The sequence below is a fragment of the Gopherus flavomarginatus genome, chromosome 13, assembly GCF_025201925.1.
Source record: "Gopherus flavomarginatus isolate rGopFla2 chromosome 13, rGopFla2.mat.asm, whole genome shotgun sequence".
NCBI lineage: Eukaryota > Metazoa > Chordata > Testudines > Testudinidae > Gopherus > Gopherus flavomarginatus.
The window spans coordinates 9346519-9368961 of record NC_066629.1 but is presented as its reverse complement, the minus strand read 5'-3'; the positions used below and the strand labels follow the sequence as shown (position 1 = coordinate 9368961).

The 22443-nt window shown below is 45.3% G+C and overlaps 1 protein-coding gene across 9 annotated transcripts in view; it reads left to right on the top strand.

Annotated features, from left to right (window-relative positions):
• LOC127033611 (zinc finger protein 420-like) overlaps window positions 1-22443 on the top strand; it is a 496719-nt gene that overhangs the window by 240884 nt on the left and 233392 nt on the right. For 2 of the 9 annotated variants that reach the window (XM_050921580.1, XM_050921577.1), the window contains 3 exons: window positions 1915-2041; window positions 9569-9682; window positions 10043-13181. In XM_050921580.1, the coding sequence (XP_050777537.1) occupies window positions 1915-2041; window positions 9569-9682; window positions 10043-11703 (1902 nt within the window). In that variant the 3' untranslated portion in view covers window positions 11704-13181. Of the gene's footprint in view, window positions 1-1132; window positions 1223-1914; window positions 2042-9568; window positions 9683-10042; window positions 13612-22443 lie in introns of those variants that run through there. The other 7 variants (XM_050921579.1, XM_050921582.1, XM_050921581.1 and 4 more) reach the window with 6 other exon arrangements.

Genomic DNA, 22443 nt, shown 5'->3' with positions numbered 1-22443 from the left:
AAGGAGGCTAGAAATGCCACACAATGGTCTCTTCCACAGCATTCTGGACTCATTCTTTCTGAAATCTGGTTTCATTGAGAACATTGTTAATCCAGAGTCAGTGCATGGAAAGACAAGGAGTGACTCCAGATGCACAGTGGGGCAAATGAGATTAGCAATTCTCCCAGTGAGGAGAGTCTCTCATTAGCTGCTCTCCCCAGAGAGCTAAAGGAGGGAAGCTGCTCAAACACTCTGTCCCTTTCTGCTCAGGATATTGGGGTTCAGCTTCCTGGGTCAGATGCTGCAGCCTCCATTGTGATCTGGGAGACTAGGCTTAGCAGCTGCAGCTCCCCTAGCAGGGTTCTGTGCTGGGATGTGAGCTTAAATGAAAGCTGCTTCTCTGCCTGACCCAGGGGATGACTTTCTCCAGCTGGTACTAGCCCATTGGGGCAGCCCTGTTAATGCAAATTCTGAGCCAGAGTCTCCAGGTAACTGAAAGACCTCAGGAAAAGTGCTGGGGACTGGCAAGAAAGTGACTCTGCGCAAACAGCCCCTCGTCATTTCTCCTCCCATTAGCAATTGCCAGGAGAAAATCCTGCCATGGTAAAGCAAAGCCCCCAGGAATGGGACTTTCCCAGCCAGAGGAGCAGGGAGAGAGGACAGGGGAAGGAGAGACTGAAACAGACAGTGGGAGAAATGAGTGGGGGGAGAGATTTCCAGCTCTCTAGTCCACCCAGACACAGGTATTGCAGCATCCCTGGGCAGAACCAGTTTCCAGTGAACAAGAAAAGGCTCAGACAGAGGAAAAGCCAGTTCTTGACTCCATATTCGCCCTGCTGGAGTGTGACTGCCGTGGGGTCAGTGTTCGAGGGAATCCCCCACAGTGACTCCTTTGGTTCTGCTCTTTTCTAGCCTTGTGTTCAGAGACTTTTTTACGGGGTGAGGGGAGGGAGAAGGGAGTTTAAAAATCTGTCTGTGGGCTTAGCCTGGCAGGAGGGGCCAGGTCTACACTGTAATGAAGAGATCAAGCATGTTTCCAGAACGGCAGAGTCTAGGATATCTGTCTGGAGGGAAAAGGCCTGGGGGAATCGTGATGTGAAATTAACTGAAGCCTGTTCTGAAACCTCCACAACTGCCCTTCTCACCCTGCCAGGGCTGCAGAATGACATCCATGTTTTTCTCCAGCTCATCCCATCCTCCCATGACACAGGGAAGAGAAATGGCTGCAGTGGAGCCAGCTCAGGTACAGATTATTTTTTTGAGGGGGGGTTGGTGGGTTTCTACAGGAGGGAGAGGGACAGCAAATACACTGGAGAAGGGAAAGTTTGCACAGTTTGGCTTGGAGGTTGGCACGGGGCAGGAAATGCACAAGGTGGAGAAAGGAAGGGCAGGGGGTGACAAACCTGCTGGGAGTTGTTTAATCAGTGGCCTAGATTCTAGGAACGGACTCATAAGGTTCGGAGGTGGAAATACTCTAGTTTGTGGAGCAGAAAATAACCCAGCTACGTGGGGCTGGGAAAACTGACCAGACTCGTAGTGCTGGAGCCTGACCCGACTAACCAGTGGCTGCTGTGAGATATGAAGGGAATACCCACCAGTGAGGGTTAGGGGAGATTCCCTTCCCTTCATATCCAGCTCCTCAAAATGAGGAGGCTATTGGGTTTCCTACCAGGGATCTCTCCCTGGTCCCTGCTAGGGCCTCCCTTTCCTCTATCAATCTGTGGCTAGTAGGTATATGATGGATCTGCTGGGAGAGATAAGGGGCTGTCTCTTTGTCCCCTAACTCTGATGTTTCTTGGATGCTCTGAGCAGGATGGGGATGGGACTTTGACTGCAATCCACCTAGGGCTTCCCTTTAATGGACTCCTCTCCCCACAAATAGTGGGGCTGTGAATGGGGCAGCAGGTATTGAGTGTTGGACTCTTGCTCTTTCAGGGGCCGGTAACCTTCGAGGAAGTGGCTGTGTATTTCACCAGTAAAGAGTGGGCTCTGCTGGACCCCACTCAGAGGGCTCTCTACTGGCATGTCATGCAGGAGAACTATGAGAATGTGACCTCACTGGGTAAGGGTTACTGTCCCCTTGGTTCTTGAAAGGGGAAATGGAGAGTTAAGGTTTACGCCAGCCCCACAATGCCACTTCTACTCTGCCCAGTCTCAGCATCACCTCAATATGCCAGTGAAACGCACACTACCAGAGACCCTCCCGTGCTGCAGAATGCTTTGGGAACAGAGCACAGGAGCCGTATCGCACAATGTGAAATATCTCCTGTTTGCTCAAGTAAAACTGAGGGTTAAGTGCAGCATAATTAGCAGAAGCTTCCTAGGGGTCACCAGATGAAATTAATAGGGAGCAGGTTTAAAGAAAATAAAAGGAATTTCTTCTTCAAGCAGCGCACAGTAAACTTGTGGAACTCCTTGTCTGAGGAGGTTATGAGGGCTAGGACTCTAACAGGGTTTAAAAGAGAACTGGATAAATTCATGGTGGTTAAGTTCATCAATAGCTAATAGCCAGGATGGGTAAGGAATGGTATCCCTAGCCTCTGTTTGTCAGAGGATGGAGATAGATGGTAGGAGAGAGATCACTTGATCATTGCCTGTTAGGTTCACTCCCTCTGGGGCACCTGGCATTGGCCACTGTCGGTAGATGGGATACTGGACTAGATGGACCTTTGGTCTGAACCGGTACGGCCATTCTTATGTTATGTATGTATGTTTGCATTTGGTGCAAGGAGCTCCTGGCCCTCAGAGACCATATGGAGGCATTGGAGGCCAGAGTGTTGGAACTGGAGGAGCTAAGGGAGGCAGAGAAGTATGTTGATGAGGCTTTCCGGGACACTATAGAATTGTCCCAACTCCGGTCAGACAGCCCCCCACACTGTTGAGGAGGATGAAAGGCCCAGGGAATGAGAGCAGTCAACGGGAGCAGAGGGAAAGCTTCTCATAGTTGGGACCCTCCTTCCAGATAGTGTTGGGGTAACCTCTTGCACTGAGTTTACCTCACCGGGGGAGGGAACTCCAGTCATTAAGAAAAGGCAGCTGTTAGTAATGGGAGATTTGATCATTAGAAACAAGGATATCTGGGTTTGTGATGACCAGGAGAACCGTATGGTGACTTGCCTTGAGAAATCCGCAACCTACACACCAGGCAGGCATCTAGATAGATTTATGTGTAGTGCTGGGGAGGAGCCAGTGCTCACTGCACATGTAGATACCAATGACATAGGGAAGGGTAGGTGAGACCTCCTGGAGGCCAAATGTAATCTGCTAGGAAAGAGACTGAAATCCAGGACCTCTATGGTGGCATTCTTAGAAATGCTCCCAGTTCCACGTGCAGGGCCAGGTAGGCAGGCAGAACTTGAGAGTCTCAATGCGTGGATGAGATGATGGTATAGAGAGATGGGGTTTAGATTTATTAGGAACTGGGGAAACTTTGGGGATGGGGGAGCCCATACAGGAAGGATGGGCTCTACCTAAACCAAAGTGGATCCAGACTGCTGGCACTTAACATTAAGAAGTTTGCAGAGCAGTTTTTAAACTAAGAGATGTGGGGGTAAGCCAATGGCTTCAGAGGAGCACGTGGATCAGACAGAAACATCTCTTAGAGGAGAGTGTAATGATAGAGAGTTTTCTAGTTTTAGTCAGGAAGAGAGGCTGGAAGAGGATAAATTAGGGGCCAGATCAGACGAGAAGCATTCACACACAAAAGAATCTAACAGATCAGAAAAGGGCAGACAAATAAACAGTGACAAGTTTTTAAAGTGCTTGTACGCAAATGCTAGAAGTGTAAATAATAAGATGGGTGAATTAGAGTGACTTGTGTTAAAAGAGGATATTGACATAATAGGCATCAGAGAAGCCTGGTGGAGTGAGGACAATCAATGCGACACAATCATTCCAGGGTACAAAATATATTGGAAGGACAGAGCAGGTCATACTCGGGGTGGGGAGGGGGAGTGACACTGTATGCCAAAGAAAATGTAAACTCAAATGAAGTAAAAATCTTAAATGAAACCACATGTTCCATAGAATCTCTATGGATAGTAATTTCATGCTCTAATAAGAATATAATAATAGGGATCTATTATCGACCACCTATCAAATACAGTGATAGTGAGGGTGAAATGCAAAGGGAGATTAGAGAGGCTATCGAAATAAAGAACTCCATAATAGTGGGGGATTTCAATTATCTCTATATTGACTGGGTCCATGTCAGCTCAGGACAAAGTGCAGAGAGAAAATTTCTCGATACTTGAAATGACTGTTTCTTGGAGAAGCTGGTACAAGAACCCGCAAGGGGAAAAGCAACTCTCCATTTAGTTCTGAGTGGAGCGCAGGATCTTGTCCAAGAGATAACTATAACACCACTTGGAAATAGTGATCATAATATAACAAAATTTAACATTCCTGTGATGGGAAGAACAGCTCAACACTGTGGCATTTAATTTCAGGAAGGAGAACTATGCAAAAATGAGGGGGTTAGTTTAACAGAAATTAAAAGGTATAGTGACTAGAGTGAAATCCCTGCAAGCTGCATGGATGCTTTTCAAAGACACAATATTAGAGTCCCAACTTAAATGTATACCCCAAATTAAAAAACACAGCAAAAGAACTAAAAAGAGCCACTGTAGCTTGGCTTAACCACGTAAAAGAAGCAGAAGAGATAAAAAGGCATCTTTTAAAAAGTGAAAGTCAAATCCTAGTGAGGTGTATATAGAAGGGAGCATAAGTGCTGCCAAATTAAGTGTCAAAATGTAATAAGAAAAGCCAAAAAGGAGTTTGAGGAACAGCTAGCCAAAAACTCAGAAGCTAATAACAAAATGTTTAAGTACATCAAAAGCAGGAAGCTTGCTAAACAGCCAGTGGGGTCCCTGGATGATTGAGATACAAAAGGAGCCCTTAAAGACGATAAAGTCATTGCGGAGAAACTAAATGCATTCTTTGCTTCAGTCTTCATGGCTGAGTATGTTCGGGAGAAGTTGAAGTGTCACTAGAGGTAGTTTTGGAACTAATTGATAAACTTAAGTGTAAGAAGTCACCAGAACCAGATGGTATTTACCCAAGAGTTCTGAAGGAACTCAAATGTGAAATTGGAGAACTATTAGCTGTGGTTTGTAACCTGTCCTTTAAATCAGCTTCTGTACCCAATGACTGGAAGATTGCTAATGTAACGCCAATATTTCAAAAGGGCTCTAGAGGCGATCCTGGCAATTACAGACCAGTAAGTCTAACGTCTGTGCCAGGCAAATTAGTTGAAAAAATAGTAAAGAATAAAATTGTCAGGCATATAGAAGAACAAAAATTGTTGGGCAAAAGTCAACATGGTTTCTGTAAAAGAAAATCATGTCTTACTAGTCTATTAGAGCTCTGTGGTGGTGTCAACAAACGTGGGCAAGAAGGATCCAGTGGACATAGTGTACTTAGATTTCCAGAAAACCTTTGGCACAAGGTCTCTAACCAAAGGCTCTTAGATAAATTAAGTTATCATGGGATAAGAGGGAAGATCTTTTCATGAATTGAGAACTAGTTAAAAGACAGGGAACAAAGGGTAAGAATAAATGGTAAATTTTCCGAATGAAGAGGAGTAACTAGTGGTGTTCCCCAAGGGTCAATCCTAGGACCAATCCTATTCAACTTATTCATAAATGATCTGGAGAAAGGGGTAAACAGTGAGGTGGCAAAGTTAGCAGATGATACTAAACTGCTCAAAATAGTTAAGACCAAAGCAGACTGTGAAGAACTTCAAAAAGATCTCACAAAACTAAGTGATTGGGCAACAAAGTGGCAAATGAAATGTAATGTGGATAAATGTAAAGTAATGCACATTGGAAAAAGTAACCCCAAGTATTTATACAATATGATGGGGGCTAATTTACCTACAACTAATCAGGAAAAATCTTTTAGTCTTTGTAGATAGTTCTCTGAAGACATCTAGCAGTGTGCAGTGGAAGTCAAAAAAGCAAACAGGATATTAGGAATTATTTTAAAAGGGATATTCTCTGTATTATTCTCTATCTTACTGCCCTTATATAAATCAGTGGAAATAACTAATTTAGACCCCATCATTTTATATGTATATTTGGGATTGTTTTCCAATGGGCTGCACTATTTGCTACCCTGACATCTAGTACTGCTGAGATCCTGCATTCAGTAATATCCCTGCCCTTTCTGTTCCCTTTCCACTGAGCCCCACACTTATGTTTCCTGCTTCTCTGGGACTCTCCCTCTTTGTCTCTGGACCTGTCTGTCAGCAAGAAGCAGAGCCAGGGAGACTTGCCCTCTGTCTGGAGACTTTCTGGGACGTGGATTTACTTTCTCTATGTTTTAGGGGACTTTGAAATTGAGTGTCGGTGACATTAAGTACAGTACAATCTGGAGTTTTGAACAGCTGTGTCCCCTCAGTTCCCCAGGCTCGAGGTGCCTTTTACACTGCTCTACTGTGAGAGCAGCCACTCCTGGGCAGCTAACATGCAATCTCCAGCATGTAACTCGCTCCCAGCTACATAGTTTTGAGTGCTGTTAGTCAGCAACTCCCGAATTACAGTACCCTACAGGAGAACCCCAGAAAATTCTCTGCTCTCAGACATCCCCCAGAAATATGCATCTTGTCCTGTCCAGCACACTACTGAACAATGGGAGCTCATGAAATCTGCTAATTCATCAATGGAAAATGACATGCACCAGCCTGGTTATTCCAAATGGAGTTTCTAACACACTTTAATCCAACCACACTGGTTAGATAAAACAATAAACCAAGATTGTTAACTACTTAAAAAAAAATGTTCTGTGACTGGAAGTAGTGAGGCATAAAAGTCAGACTTGTTTACAAAAGAAAGGCAAGAAAAAACACAAACTAATATTTAACTTAACAAGCTAAACTGGATTTAAAACAAATGTTTCTCTCACCATGTGCAGAGACAGGTTGGCTTTCCTTTCAGCCAGGACTCCCTCTAACCCGCCCCTGCTGCCCACATTCAGTTCTTCAGGAGTTGTCATGAGCAGAGGGAAAGGGGAGAGAGTGTCTCATGCATTTTCCTCACTTCTTTTCATAATTCAGTCCTTTGTACTAGAAACAAATTCAGTTCTCAGCTGAGTCATGGTGACAGGCTGTTGTAGATATGAGCTTCAAGTTGTCCCTGTGGTGGAATGTGAATGTCTTCTTCACACCTTCCCCCTCCTGGAGAATGGCTATTTGACCTGCTGTTTGCCTTGCTGTCTCTGAGGAACTTAGGGTTAGGGTGCAACCTTTTCAGTAATATCGTACCGTAAAATCTCATCACTTTGCATACAATATTGCTACACATTTTAAGGAGGATATTCAGTAGATTATGTCTTTTCAAATGTTACCTCACAAGCCATACAGTGATAAATGAAGGGGAGGGGAAGGATCTCCCTTTTATAAACACCCAGCCAGCCAGATTGCTGTAAAATCCTTGTTGGTGTGACTTCTCTGCTTGCTTTACCTGTAAAAGGTTAACAAGCCCACAGGTAAAAAAAAGGACTGGGCACCTGACCAAAAGAGCCAATGAAAAGGCTAGAAGTTTTTTAAATGGGACAGTAACTTCCCATTTTTCTGCTGTTCTCCGGAGAAGGCGACACAGAGTAGCAATGCTGTGTATGGCTTGAAGCAGGTTTGAAAATTCATCTTCCATACCTAGAAGAAATGATTTGGACAGGGAATGGTTAGACAGACACAATCAGGTTTATATTTTATATTTTGGCTTTTGGAGCTCCTTTGTGCTATCCCAGATGCTTTTGTTTGCTTCTAAGCTTTAAGCTGAACCCACAGGAAAGCTATTTTGGGTGCTTACAAAAATTGTTTCTTTTAAGATCTGGCCAAAGCCTAAGTTCCGGATGTATTGTTTTCCTTTTCAATTTTAATAAAATTTACCTCTTAAGAACAGGATTGGATTTTTGGTGTCCTAAGAGGTTTGTGCATGTTGTTTGATTAGCTGGTAGCCAGAGCTAATTTTCTTTTTCTTTCTCAGCTCTTTCCCGGAGGGGAGGTGAAAGGACTTGAGGGTACCCCAGAGGGAAGAATTCTCAAGTGCTGCTTCCTGGGTCCAAGGGTTTGGGGGTTTTCTGCATTTGAGTAGTTGCAGCATTTACCAAGCCAAAGTCAGAGAAAAGCTGTAACTTTGGGAATTTAATACAAGCCTAGAGTTGCACAAATTAATTTTTAGAACCCTGGTGGGCCCCCACTTTCTGCACTCGGAGTGACAGAGTGGAGATTCAGCCCTGACACATACTGTGAACAAAATTGATCCTAATTTTCTAGAAGAGTGAACATAGGGGCACAGACTTGCACAGTGTCTGTCTGTGTGTTCCCAACATATCTGTGGGTATTTCAGTCCCTCACAAGCAAGGTGTTCGGAATCTTCAAACACCTAGGGAACTGGTCCTGGGAATTCACTGGTTTATTAAGTGACACTGTATGGAATTGAGAGACACTTTATATTATTTTTATTTTATTATAAATATCAATATGAAATTGCAGTGAATTGTGCTAGATATGCCATGTAAGGTGTCAGTGAAAATGTTATGATTTTCCTCGTTTGATAATTTTTGTATTGTGAGTTATAGATATGCAGGGTATATTTGTATTCCAGACTTGTGTAGTGTTTGAGTGACACCCCCAGACATATTGGCATCAGCACTGCCCAGTCTGTTCAGTGGCCCATCCGGGGTCATCATTTGTACCATGAACCCATTGAAAGGATCAAGGGGATACGCCTGTTGAGTCAGCAAGACATGCAGGGGTATGCCTGTGTACTGAGACCTCCAAGGCTTTTCCATGCCATGTGCTGTGAAGCTTGTGTTTGGGACACAGGAAGTAGAAGCCACTTGGCAAAAGGAATATAAAGGGCAGCTGCATCATCTCCATTTTGTCTTCAATCCCTCTTCCTACCTCTGGAGCAACTTCTCTACAGACTGAACCCTGGAACAAAGGACTGAATGATGTGGATGTGAGAGCCTCTCAAGCCAGAAACTCACCAATACTGCTAAGAACCAGATATATAGATTTCTGAATGTATCTGACTGTTTTCCCATTTTAACAACTTCCTTTTTCTTTCCTTCTTCTATAATAAACCTTTAGTTTAGATGCTTTCTTGCTTATAAACTTTTAGTTTAGATGCTAAGGATTGGCTGGCATCATAATGTTCTGGGTAAGATCCGAACCTATACAGAACTGGTAATGTGGCTGACTCTGGGGTCAGAAGAACACTTTGTTTATGTGAGCAGAGTTTTTAAATAAACTCTCACTGTGCTGGACCTAGGTGCTGATTGGTAGTCAAGAGAATTGGAATGCAGTAAAGGGGGCCGTGTGATGTCTTTTTTCAGTTTCTCGATAACCAATGTGGGGGATCAGAAGCAGAGTTGGTGACTGATTGGTGAATGGAATTTCTGTGTTAACCCCCGGTTTTAGAAGCATCTGCTCTCCCTTTTTCAGCCTGCCCTGATCTTGGCATTTTCAGTGTGGACTGCCCCAGGCACACTGGGTCACACTAAGCACTGAAGCTAAATTAATTTTTTTTTATGACACAGTCATATGAAATCAACTGAACTCCTTTGTTTTCTTTCGTCTGAGCAGGGTTTCCAGTTTCCAAACCTCTCATTATCTCCCAGCTCAAACAAGGGAAAGAGCCGTGGGTTCCAGACCTCCAGGGTTCAGAGGAAAGGGAAATCCTGAGAGCTCCCTGCACAGGTGAGGAAAGATTAAACCAACTCAGAATCTGTAAGTGCCTGAAGGAAACATCTGAGATGATTTACAATGTCCTTGGAAGGTTTCTCAGTTCATTATTGTCCCTAGCAGGGGTCATATCCTCAGCGTAAATATAGCTCATGGCTTCCTGTAGACCCTAACAGACACCAGGTAATAGCTTCCTCCCTTCCCCCTGTGAATTTGGATGGGAAGTGAAGGCCGAATTGATCCCCTCCTCTCTTCGGTTTACGGGAAGAGTTTGGAGGAGTTCAGTTCTTGTTTTTATTTGACCTCTCTCAAGCACTTGTTTTGGTTTGACCTTCCATCTCTATCTCTGTTTGAGGTTTCTGTCTCTTATCACAGCAGGTGATGCAAGGGTATGTGAGAAAGAGGAGCAGAATTCTCACCTGGAAAATGTTGAGCAAGTGGCTAAACACAGAGAATTATTGCAAAGATCGAAAAGGCATGTGTCCAGGAGTCATAAGCAGAAAAAATCCCGTGAGATTCAGCACAGACCAGAAAGAGAGCAAGGAAACCATCCAGGGGAGAAAATGGGTAAATTTATTTCCTGTCGGGGAACTCAGAAGCATGTCAACGAAACCACAACACAGCAGGAAATCCTCATGGGCAAGAGGAAAAATACATGCACTGAGTGTGGAAAAACCTTCACTTGCAGCTCATCCCTTTCTGTTCATCAGAGAATCCACACAGGGGAGAGGCCTTATGGATGCTGTGAGTGTGGGAAAACATTCACTTTCAGATCAAGTCTTGTTCATCATATGAGAATCCATACAGGGAAGAGGCCCTATAAGTGCAGTGAGTGTGGGAAAAGCTTCACTCGGAGCTCTCAACTTACTGAGCATCAGAGAATACACACAGGGGAGAGGCCCTATGTATGCACTGAGTGTGGGAAAAGCTTCTCTAGCAGCTCAGCCCTTTCTTACCATCAGAGAATCCACACAGGGGAGAGGCCCTTTGAATGCAGTGAGTGTGGGAAAAGCTTCATTCGGAGCTCTCAACTTACTGGGCATCAGAGAATCCACACAGGGGAGAGGCCTTATGTATGCACTGAGTGTTGGAAAAGCTTCTCTAGCAGCTCAGCCCTTTCTTACCATCAGAGAATCCACACAGGGGAGAGGCCCTTTGAATGTAGTGAGTGTGGAAAAAACTTCTCTAGCAGCTCAGCCCTCTCTTACCATCAGAGAATCCACACAGGGGAGAGGCCCTTTGAATGTAGTGAGTGTGGAAAAAGCTTCTCTAGCAGCTCAGTCCTTTTTCACCATCAGAGAATCCACACAGGGGAGAGGCCCTTTGAATGTAGTGAGTGTGGAAAAAGCTTCTCTAGTAGCTCAGCCCTTTCTTACCATCAGAGAATCCACACAGGGGAGAGGCCTTATAATTGCAGTGAATGTGGGAAAAGATTCACTCAGAGTTCTCACCTTATTAGTCATCAGAGAACCCACACAGGGGAGAGGCCCTATAAATGCCATGAGTGTGGGAAAAGCTTCATGCGCAGCTCTCTCCTTACTGAGCATCAGAGAATCCACACAGGGGAGAGGCCCTTTCAATGCAGTGAGTGTGGGAAAACCTTCGCTTTCAGATCAATCCTTTCTAAACATCAGAGAATCCATGCAGGGAAGAGGCCCTATAAATGCAGTGAGTGTGGGAAAAGCTTTATTACCAGCTCAGACCTTTCTCAACATCAGAGAATCCACACGGGGGAGAGGCCCTATGTATGCACTGAGTGTGGAAAAAGCTTCTCTAGCAGCTCAGTCCTTTCTCACCATCAGAGAATTCACACAGGGGAGAGGCCCTATAAATGCTGTGAATGTGGGAAAAGCTTTATTACCAGCTCAGACCTTTCTAAACATCAGAAAATCCACACAGGGGAGAGGCCTTATAAATGCCATGAATGTGGGAAAAGCTTCACTCAGAGCTCTCAACTTACTAGGCATCAGAGAATCCACACAGGGGAGAGGCCCTATGAATACCGTGAGTGTGGGAAAACCTTATCTTGCCACTGAGCCCATGTGAGCCATCAGAGAATCTGCAAGAAGGATCAACACCATAAAACCCTCTAGGGATATCGATAGTTTAATAGTTTCCTGATTGCCACATAGTAACTTTTAAAAGCTGTTTGAAGCACCGATAACTCTCAGCTTGTCCAGATGAGTGGGTGGCCCATTTTTGCATTTTGCAGTTTGCCCTCTTTGAGGTGGACTCATTTTCCTTTCTATCAACTCCATTCTCCCGGGAGTAATTCTAGTATGCCTTTCCTATCAGGAACCGGGGAGCATCACATTTATACCATTCTTCCTATTGCAAAGTTATTGTTAGAGTCACCAGTGATACAGATTGTATCATGGCCAATTGTTCTCATGTTGTGCTGAAGAGCAGTTATAATGGGAACTTTTCATATTGCATTTAAATGAAGAGGAGCATTAGCAGGAATAAAATGTCATTTCAGCCTCTGTGATACTGGAAGGAGGTGGAAAAATTGACAAAGAGTCCTGTGGCACCATATAGACTAAAATATGTATTGGAGCATAAGCAATATACAGAAACCTGTAGAAGAACACTTCAATCTCCCTGGACGCACAATAGCAGACTTAAAAGGAGGCATCCTGTAGCAACAATACTTCAGGTCCAGACTTCAAAGAGAAACTGCTGAGCTTCAGTTCATTTGCAAATTTGACACCATCAGCTCAGGATTAAACAAAGACTGTGAATGGCTAGCCAACTACAGAAGCAGTTTCTCCTCCCTTGGTGTTCACACCTCAACTGCTAGAAGAGGGCCCCATCCTCCCTGATTTAACTAACTTTGTTATCTCTAGCCTGATTCTTGCTTGCATATTTATACCCGCCTCTGGAAATTTCCACTACATGCATCTGATGAAGTGGGGGTTCACTCATGAAAGCTTATCCGCCAATATGTCTTTTAGTCTACAAGGTGCCACAGGACTCTGTGTCATGTTTTACAGATCCACATTAACACAGCTACCCCTCTGATACTTGGACGGAGATGGGGTGTCTCGGAGATTCCCCATTATGGCAGAACTGTTACTTTTTGTCTGAACCAGGCAGAGTTTGTTGTCACCACATTCTACCCTGCCACTTCTCAAAGTGTCATGTGATGAAGTCTTCTCAGTTGTCTGTGCTTGGAGATGATGCTTTGACTTATTTAATCCTATACAGAGTTGCTATGACTGGAGATGAAAGTATCAAAGACCGGGAAGGGGAATTCAAATGGATCCTAAATGCAGTGTGATCATTTTGAGTTTAAATCCCAGGTTCCATCTATTGGTAAAGCCAATTCTGGCAAGGTGGTTGCTTTTTCCCTCGTTATGGGAATGCTAGGATACTAAACATGTTGTAAATAACATAACTGACTATTGAGACCGTGCTCAATGAAATATGTTTGAATCGATCTGAGGAGAATGTGATGGGAGAATCTCTTGTCTTCATTCTAAATAATTAGATGTAACCTGCTCTGGAATTTCAATTTACACTTTCATTGTCATGTATTCTATCTCTCTGTGATCTGGGTTTCTATCTTTCTTGATGGCTGTGTGGTCACACAATTAGATATTAATTCAGCTCAGATTTATTAGAGAATTTAAGATAAATGACCATTTGCTAAAGTCATCATTTCTCACTTCAGCTTTGCCTTTTCTCCATCCTTCCATGATGATATGGAGAAAGTTCAAGTGCAGTTCTGTCAATAGGAGAGAACTCTCCAGTTTACTGGCCATGCTAACAAAGACACAGCAGTGATTTAAAATCTCCACTTGGAAATGGTGAACAACAGCAGACCCCGACTAACTGAAGGAAGTGCATATGACCCCAGTGTAGTTCAGTTTTTTAAATCAATATAGTCTCAGATGGCTATGTTGGCAGGCCAAGGCCTCCTGCTGATGTAGCACTATCTACACGTGGGATTAGAGATGTGTAACTACGTTGTTCAGCTGTATTGATTTTTCACACCCTTGAGCAATAATTATACCGATAAATGTCTTTAGTGTAGACCAGACAGTTTTCTCTTGTGTTTTCTGCATTTGTATCACTTCTCCCTTACTTTCTACTACTTTGAAAGATTTAAAGGGTGAAAAGAGAGGTATTTTTCCTCATGATGCTAACATTCCCACATAGGAGACCTCTTCCACCACACGCATGGCAGAAGAACCAGAGAGATGTGAACTCGCAGAAGTGTTGGGACAAACCACAACTTGAGCTAAGGTTCAGTTGTTGGCAATGGGGATTAAAAGATAACTAACATATGTGACCAGAATTTGTGATCTTTGAATATATTAGTGTTACTAGTGAAAATGAAATGATAGGTGATTGTTATTGGTTAAAGAGTAAGAGACTAATTGTTTGATGTGAATTATTTTGAAAAACTGAAAGTTGTCTTTTTTTTTCTTTTTTTTAGTTATACAGGAAATGATGGTTAATCTTCAAAAGTTAATTTGATTTAATTTACCCCCTGTATTGTAAGGAGTTCTGGTAGAAAACCTCACTCCAAAGGTTGGGGTGGGAGACTAGGTGTTAGAAAGAGTGTATAAGAGAATATTGGGTCTGTATAGATTTTATTTTTTTGTATTTCAAATAGAGCATATTTTGCTTAGCTTCAAAGTCAATTTCTATTAGAAGGAAAACTGCTCGAGGAGACAAGTTGTGTAAGCTTTTACTCACTTACACTGTAAGCATCACTGACTTCCCCACTTCTCTAATTTGCAAAGGAAAGACCTGACATCTGTCATAGGATGTGTCCAGCAGGTAGGAAAGCTGCAGTTGTCAACCATCAATACCAAGGAAAAGGCTGAAGTCCATTGCCTTTCATATCTAAAAGCCATCTAGAGGCTAGTTACACTGAAAAGCTATGTTGACATGGCCACATCTCTCAGGGGCGTGAAAAATCCACTCCACTGAGAGTAGTTAATGTGACCTAAGCCCCAGTGTAAACAGGGTTATGTTGTCAGAAGAATATTTCCAGTATTTGAAGAGTAGACATAGCCTTAGACAGACTGATCCCCTCTGGGAAGCGAGTCATGACATCAGTTCCAGTTTTGACCCATCTCCCTATATGTGAGAAAGCTGCTAGTATGGAGGGCTGAGCCAGCTGTCCGATCACCTGGTTCAACTGAGGGAAAAGCTCTAATTACCCGTAGTCCAAAAACTGAGAGAAATGTTGAGTTTCAACCATTGTCATTTTAGTATTTTATTGTTCCTTTCTCTATTTTTTGTGTCAGCCTTTCTGTTCTATCAGAGTGTGACTGTATAGCTCAGTGCATGTGTGATAAATGCTCTTTAGTGCCAATTGGCAGAGAGGTCAAAGTAATTCACAAGAAACTCCTGCCTGAGACCTGACAAACTCACACCCAATGCTCTGATTTGTATGATGTTTATCCAGGAAGCATAGCAGTGAGATCTCTACTGAAAGCTTGTAGATTATTGTTACCCCTGATCACTGCAAGAGGTGTGTATGAGTCCTATTGAAGGAGTCATGTAAGTATATGGAAAATTATGCCCATATGGTATTTCATGAAAGTGAGTCTCCCCAATCAAAGTTCTTGTTGGGAATGGCCCGTGCAAGTGAAAAGGAATTGTCATCCGTCCCTTGCTAGCCAGTTATGAGATATGTTGCTGCATTGTCAACCTTTGCACCGGCCCAGAAAAGCCAACGGAAAACTATCAAAGACAAATTATAAACATCGAAACCCTGTGGAAGTGTAAACGACAATATGACAATGAGGAAATGGTCCTTTCTGTGAATATACACAGAAGACTGATTCATTTTATAACAGGGTGGAGCGAAACACTCTGGGTCCATTCACCAAGGAGATCACTAAAGACCAGTGGTGCTTCAAGAAAGGCAGAGCCCTGGCTCCTCGGGATTAACAATCACTGCAACAGACTGTCACCTCAGACTTCAATCTACTTAGGTAGGAAAGGTAACTATTAAAAAGTGTATGTTGCATTTTGTGATTTTGTTTTGTTGGTAACAGTTGGTTTCCATCATTCACATTTGTTTGTTTATATCTTTATTCCTTGTTAAAGAAATTTCCCTTTGTTCAATAACTGTGCTCAAGTGCTATGTGTGATCCAGTAGCAGTGGGCTACAGTAAAACTGGTAACCTGGGATGTACCATTGCTTCGGGCAGAGAGGATCTGGGATTTTTCTGAGCCCTGGTCTACTCTAGGGGAGGGAATCAGTCTAAGTTACGCAACTTCAGCTACATGAATAAGGTAGCTGAAGTCGATGTACTTAAATCGACTTACCATGGTGTCTTCATCGCGATAAGTCGACTGCTGCAGCTCCCTGGTAGACTCTGCCTGTGTCTCTCACCGAGCTAGAGTACAGTGGTTGACAGAAGAGTACTCTAGGATCGATATATTGCATCTACACTAGACGCGATAGATTGACCTCCAGCTGGATCGATCGCTACCTGCCGATTTAGCACATAGTGTAGACATACCCCGAGTATCTGGTGGCGGGGGACACCTCATGGCAGGTGATCACAAGGAGACTCATGGCCCTTAGCACCCTGGGAAGGGTCACAATGTGCATCTATGTTGATCCACACAGGGAAAGCTCCCTATAGCATAAAACTCTTCCCTATAAAATCATAGAACATGTGCTCTTCGCTCTGTGAAAGCACACAGAGAATCCAAGCACTGGAGGGTAGGGGTTGGGTCCAGAGGGACCTAGACAAATTGGAGGATTGGGCCAAAAGAAATCTCATGAGGTTCAACAAGGACAAGTGCAGATTCCTACACTTAGGATGGAAGAGTCCCATGCAACCCTACAGGCTGGGGACAGTGGCTAAGTGGCAGTTCTGGAGAAAAGGACCTGGGGATTACAGTGGACAAGAAGCTGGATATGAGTCAATAATGTGCCCTTGTTGCCAGGAAGATTCAGAGCATATTGGGAAGCATTAGTAAGAATGTTGGCAGCAGATCGAGGGAAGTGATTATTCCCTTCTATTTGGCACTCATATGGCCACATCTGGAGTACTGCATCCAGTTTTGGGCCCCCTGCTCCAGAAAGGATGTGGACAAATTGGAGAGTGTTCAGCGGAGGGCAACAAAAATTATTAGGAGAGCTAGGCATATGATTTATGAAGGGAAGGTGAGGGAACTGGAGTTATTTAGTCTTCAGAAGAGAAGAGTAAGGAGGGATTTGATAGCAGCCTTCAACTACCTGAAGGGAGGTTCCAAAGAGGATGGAGCTCGGCTGATCTCAGTGGTGGCTGATGACAGAACAAGGAACAATGGTCTCAAGTTGCAGTGGGGGAGGTCTAAGTTGAATATTAGGAAAAACTTTTTCACTAGGAGGGTGGTGAAGCACTAGAATGGATTCCCTAGGGAGGTGGTACAATCGCCATCCTTAGAGGTTTGTAAGGCCCGGCTTGACAGAGGGGGCTGCATTCCTGTGCCAAACAGTCACTAGAAAGAGGCAAACAAAGGCCTTTAAGATGAGGTGTCCATCACTGTCAAAATATCATCTCCTTCCTTCAGCTCACTGGCAGCCTGAATTTCTTCCTTATCCTACCAGAGTCTTATCTGGACTCAGCACTATCCAGCCCCTCTGTATGTAGTGGGCAAAAACCACAAACCTTGTCTTTAAAGCAAGCTATCCCCTTTCTTCTTAAGGAAGATTCTTCTATGATTGAAGTTGAGCTTCAGTTCCCCTTTTGTAGGAGCAGGCTGAATGTGGGGCCAGCTCCCAATGAGATCTGTTTTCACCTTTGCCCGCTAACTCTGCTCCCAGCTGTCAGGCAGCTTCCAGCCCATCCACCCTGCTTACTAGCTCCATGGTCATATGTAACCCCCTTTGCCAGCACACGAAGCCTGCAGGAAAGCTGCTCCTGCCAGCTGTGTTGGTGGTATAGTGGTGAGCATAGCTGCCTTCCAAACAGTTGACCTGGCTTCAATTCCCAGCCAATGCAATAATGGCTTTTCTCTTTTGTTAGTTCCTTGTCTAGAAGTGGTTTAATTTCAGTCACATTGTGTTACAATCACATCATCAATAGAATGAAACAATAAATGTGTCAAAGCCCAGCAGGTCACACAGGAGGGAGGAATACAAGGGGCTGGAATGTGTCATCTGAGAAGACAGAACACTTGGAAACCTGCATCTCCCATCCCCTGGCCTTCCGTGTTATGATTCCAGCTGTGTGCAATGTTTGTATCATGTTCCTGCATGATGGGGAAATAAAGTTTTGAGTCAGTTTTTGCTCCTACAGATTCCTTTGCTGTTATAATTATATTGATATGAACAAAAGGGAAGCAAAAAAAACCACAAAAACCCACCCAAATTGCAATACAGTTAGGGAAAGAGATCAGGGGTAAGCCAGACATTTCAAAATAAAAATGAATGCTAAAATGGGAGCCGTGGGGGGAGAGATCAGGTATGTGGAGATCCCCTTAATATTTGAAACCTACAACTCCCCAGTTTTCTGAACACCTGTGATGAGCAAGATCGAGTTGGGACATCTTCAATCATGTATTGTTTCTCTGTGTTCTCTGTCTCTTTCTTCTCCCCCATTATTCTTCCCCAATGTCTCTGCCTTTCTCCTCTTGCTCCCTCTCCCCCTGCCCTTTACCAGGCACTGTCAGTCTACAGCATTTAGGAAAAGCCAGTTTCATAAATTCATAGACTCTAGGACTGGAAGGGACCTTCAGAGGTCATCGAATCCAGTCCCCTGCCCTCATGGCAGGACCAAATACTGTCTAGACCATCCCTGATAGATAAATATTTTACTGGCTGCAGCCACAAGCAAGAAAACTTACACTTCTGGTTCTGAGTCAGTGCATACACATAAAAATCAATGGGCTTTTAATTCCTTAGGTTCTGCCACCATATGCTGCTTCCATTTCATTTCAGTCTTTTCCCAAGATTTCTCATTGTGCACAGCAACATTACACCCTTGGGAGAGAGTGGAGCAGAGGCTGCAGTAATTTAACCTACAAAAACCGAACAAGTAGAAATGTAGATTAGATTAGAATAGAAATGTACTCTCCAGGTTCTTCCAGCCCAGGGGTTGGCAACCTTTCAGAAGTGGTGCGCCAAGTTTTCATTTATTCATGCTAATATAAGGTTTCGCGTGCCGGTAATACATTTTAATGTTTTTTGGAAGGTCTCTCTCTACAAATTTGTATATTATATAACTAAACTAATGTATTGTAAAATAAACAAGGTTTTCAAAATGTTTAAGAAGTTTCATTTAAAATTAAATTAAAATGTTGATTTTATGCCACTGGCCCGCTCAGCCTGCTGCTGATCTGGGATTCTGTTCATCTAGGCTGGCAGTGGGCTGAGTGGGGCCTGCGGCCAGGACCCCATCTGGGAAGGGTATGTAAGCCAGAACCCCAGATCGGCAGTGAGCTGTGCGGGTCTGGCAGCCAGGACCCCAGACTCAGCCCACTGCCCCTCAGGGATTCCTTCTGCTGGCTCTTGCCAGCTGGGATCCCGGCTGCCAGACCCGCTCAGCCCGCTGCCGGTCTGGGGTCTCAGCCCTGCTCACATACAGTGGGTACCTACCTTCTCCCTGGTTCTGGCCTATTCTCTTCCTCTCTCTGTACTGAGCTGAGGGTGGGAGTGGACCGAGCACAGGGCTGTGGTGAAGGGTCTGGCCAGGAGCTAGAATGAGGGAAGGGGCTCAGGGTTGGGGTGGGAGGTTTGGGTGTGGGGGCACTTACCTGGGGAGCTCCCATTTGGCGTGAGGGTTGCAGGAGCTCCCATTTGGTGCTCCTGGTGGGGGTGGGGATGTGCGGGGTGCCTGGGATGTGGGGAGGCTGGGGATGTAGGGGGTGCAAGAGTCAGGGCTGGGGGCATGTGAGGGGGTGCAGGTGTCAGAGTAAGGGGGCTGGGTATGTGTAGGGGTGCCAGAGTCATGGCTGGGCTCATGGGAGGGTAGAGGGGTGAAGGAGTCAATAGAGGGCTGAGTGGTAGAGGGCTCAGGGCAGGGATCTGGGCGGGGTGTGGGGATGCAAGGCTCAGGGCAGGGGTGTAGGGGGATCAGGGATCTGGCCAGAGGGCTGGGTGACTCCCCCCCCCCCAGAACCCCAATGCCCCCCTCCTTGTCCTGACTATCCCTTCCTGGAACCCCACTCCCTATCTAAGCCTCCCTGCCCCATATCCCCTGACTGCCCTCCTAGGGCCCTACCCCCTACCTGCCTCCTGACTGCCCCAACCCTTATCCACACCTCCTCACCCAGACACAACCTCCCAGACTCCCATGCCTATCTAACCGCTCCCTGCCCCCTGACAGGACCCCCAGAACTCTGGGCTCATACACCCCCCACTCTCTGCCTGCCACAACCACTCCCCACAACCCTACCTCCTGACAGCCCCTCCCAGAACTCCTGACTCATCCAACCCCCCCCGCTCCTTGTTCCCTGACCCCTCCCAGAGACCCCTAACTGTGCCCCCAGGACCTTCCTTGCTCCCTGTTCCCTGACTGCCTTGTCTCCTATCCACTCCCACCCCTAACAGACCCCAGGACTCCCATGCCCCCTGCACTCTCCCTGCTCCCTGACTGCACCCTCCAGAGACCCCTCGCCCCAACCATCCCCCTGGTATCCCACCCCCCCATCCAACCCTTCCTTCTCCCTGTCCTCTGCCCTCCCTTACTCCAACTCCCCCAACCCTGGACCCCTTACCATGAGGCTTCCCGCTCATTTGGACCCCTGCTGCCGTGCATACAGTCTTGCCCCTCAGAATGCTGCTTGCAAGGTGGCAGGGCTCCGGTGAAAGATGGGGGAGGAGCCAGCGGGTTGCCGCGCCGGCAGGATTTTTAATGGCACATTGGAGTCCTGGCAGGCCTCAGGTGCCATTAAAAATTGGCTCGCGTGCCATCTTTGGCACGCATGCCATAGGTTGCCAACCCCTGCTCCAGCCCAACCTTCTGCTGATGCACCTCAACGCGTGGCTATGAAGGGTTTGAAGCTTCCATTCCTTAAGTTCCAGGACACTGAGGGATTTCAGCTCCCCTTTGTCCAGAGGGAACCTTCATCCCACTAACAATCAGGTTCTTGTCCATGGGATCACTGGAGGGGGCTGGGTCCCTGTTTATCTATTCTCACTATCTAGGACAAGTCAGGGCACCTCTACAGAAATTCATGGCATACCCACATCTTGAATACTGCATGCAGATGTGGTCACCCCACCTGCTAAAAGATATATTGTAATTGGAAAAGGTTCAGGAAAGGGCAACAAAAATGATTGGGGATATGGAGCAGCTTTCATATGAAAAGTGATTAATAAGACTGAGACTTTTCAGCTTGGAAAAGAGATGACAGAAGCCTATAAAACAATGATTGGGTTGGAGAAAGTAAATAAGGAAGTATCAGAGGGGTAGCTGTGTTAGTCTGGATCTGTAAAAGCAGCAAAGAACGCTGTGGCATCTTATAGACTAACAGACGTTTTGGAGCATGAGCTTTCATGGGTGAATACCCACTTCGTCAGATGCATGTACTTAAATAAGGAAGTGTTATTTACTCCTCTAGACACAAGAACTAGGGGTCACCAAATGAAATGAAGAGGCAGCAGGTTTAAACCAAACAAAAGGAAATATTTCTTCACATAACACACAGTCAACCTGTGAAACTCTGGGGCACCGAGGATTGGCTTCTGTAAGAAGACAGGCTACTCGGCTAGATGGACCTTTGATCTGACCCAGTGTGGCCATTCTTATGTTGTGTACTTATGAACTGGGGTGTATGAGCACCCAGGGCCCTCTGTGGAGCTGCCCTTCTCCTTTTATGCTCTCATGTTTCATTGACTCCAGCCTTTTTTTCCTATTCATCATCATAAACAAGCTGCCCTCCGCACCTGTCCCCTCCAAGAACCAGTGTTCCCTGTCTTGTGTAAATCACTGACCTCTTTCCTCTCTCAGCACTGACTGCTCCTCCCTGTCCTTGTCCCTCCCTCTGTGCTGATGGGACCCTTCTCTCCAGTCCTTCCTCATCAAGCAGCTCAGTGGATGGGAATCTTAGAGTCACCATGGTGCTTTAGGAGCAGAACCCCCCACAGAGCTTCCATGCAATTGGTACATTGCCCTCACTGCTCAGGACTGAAACTTGTGCAGGGAGACTGGCTGGGCCACATGCCAGCTGGGCATGAGCAAAGCAGCAGGGGTGAAAGGCAAATGTGGGGCATGAACCCAGGATCTTATACATGCAAAGCAGGCACTGTACAACTGAGCCATATTCCCAGACAGACCTTCTTTGCTGACTGTTACACTCAGAGCTGCCTCTTTCCAATGCATCCAGTGACTTATAAGCTTCATGGGAAACCCTTTCCCCCCAATCATGCTCTCGTGCAGGTTGCTGGTTCTTAGGGGTCACTTTGCAGCAGGGCCAGAGTCGATATGTGGGGCAGAGAGAGTGTGTGCCCCCTGGACTCAAAGTTAGCTCAAAAAAAAAAAAAGGCAAGGGAAAAACTGTTGGCTGGGAGCTAAATATGCAGGACAATGGGTTGGGATTCTTCTATGCTCAGATTTATTATGGAGCTAGCAGTCTCCCAAACGATGGTCTGTTCCTTCCCTCAAAATGCTGGCTAAGCCTCTCCTTTCGAATGTAAAGCTCCATGAAAGGAAAAAAAATAACGAGGAAGAAAGCATAGACACTACGGATGTAGTTGAGAAAGGACTTGGAGTGATAAAAGGCTAAAGGAAGGAAAGCAGCACTGTCTCTGTCTGGTTTTAAACCAGGGACCTTTTGCATGTTAGGCAAACATGATAAGCACTACACTACAGAAA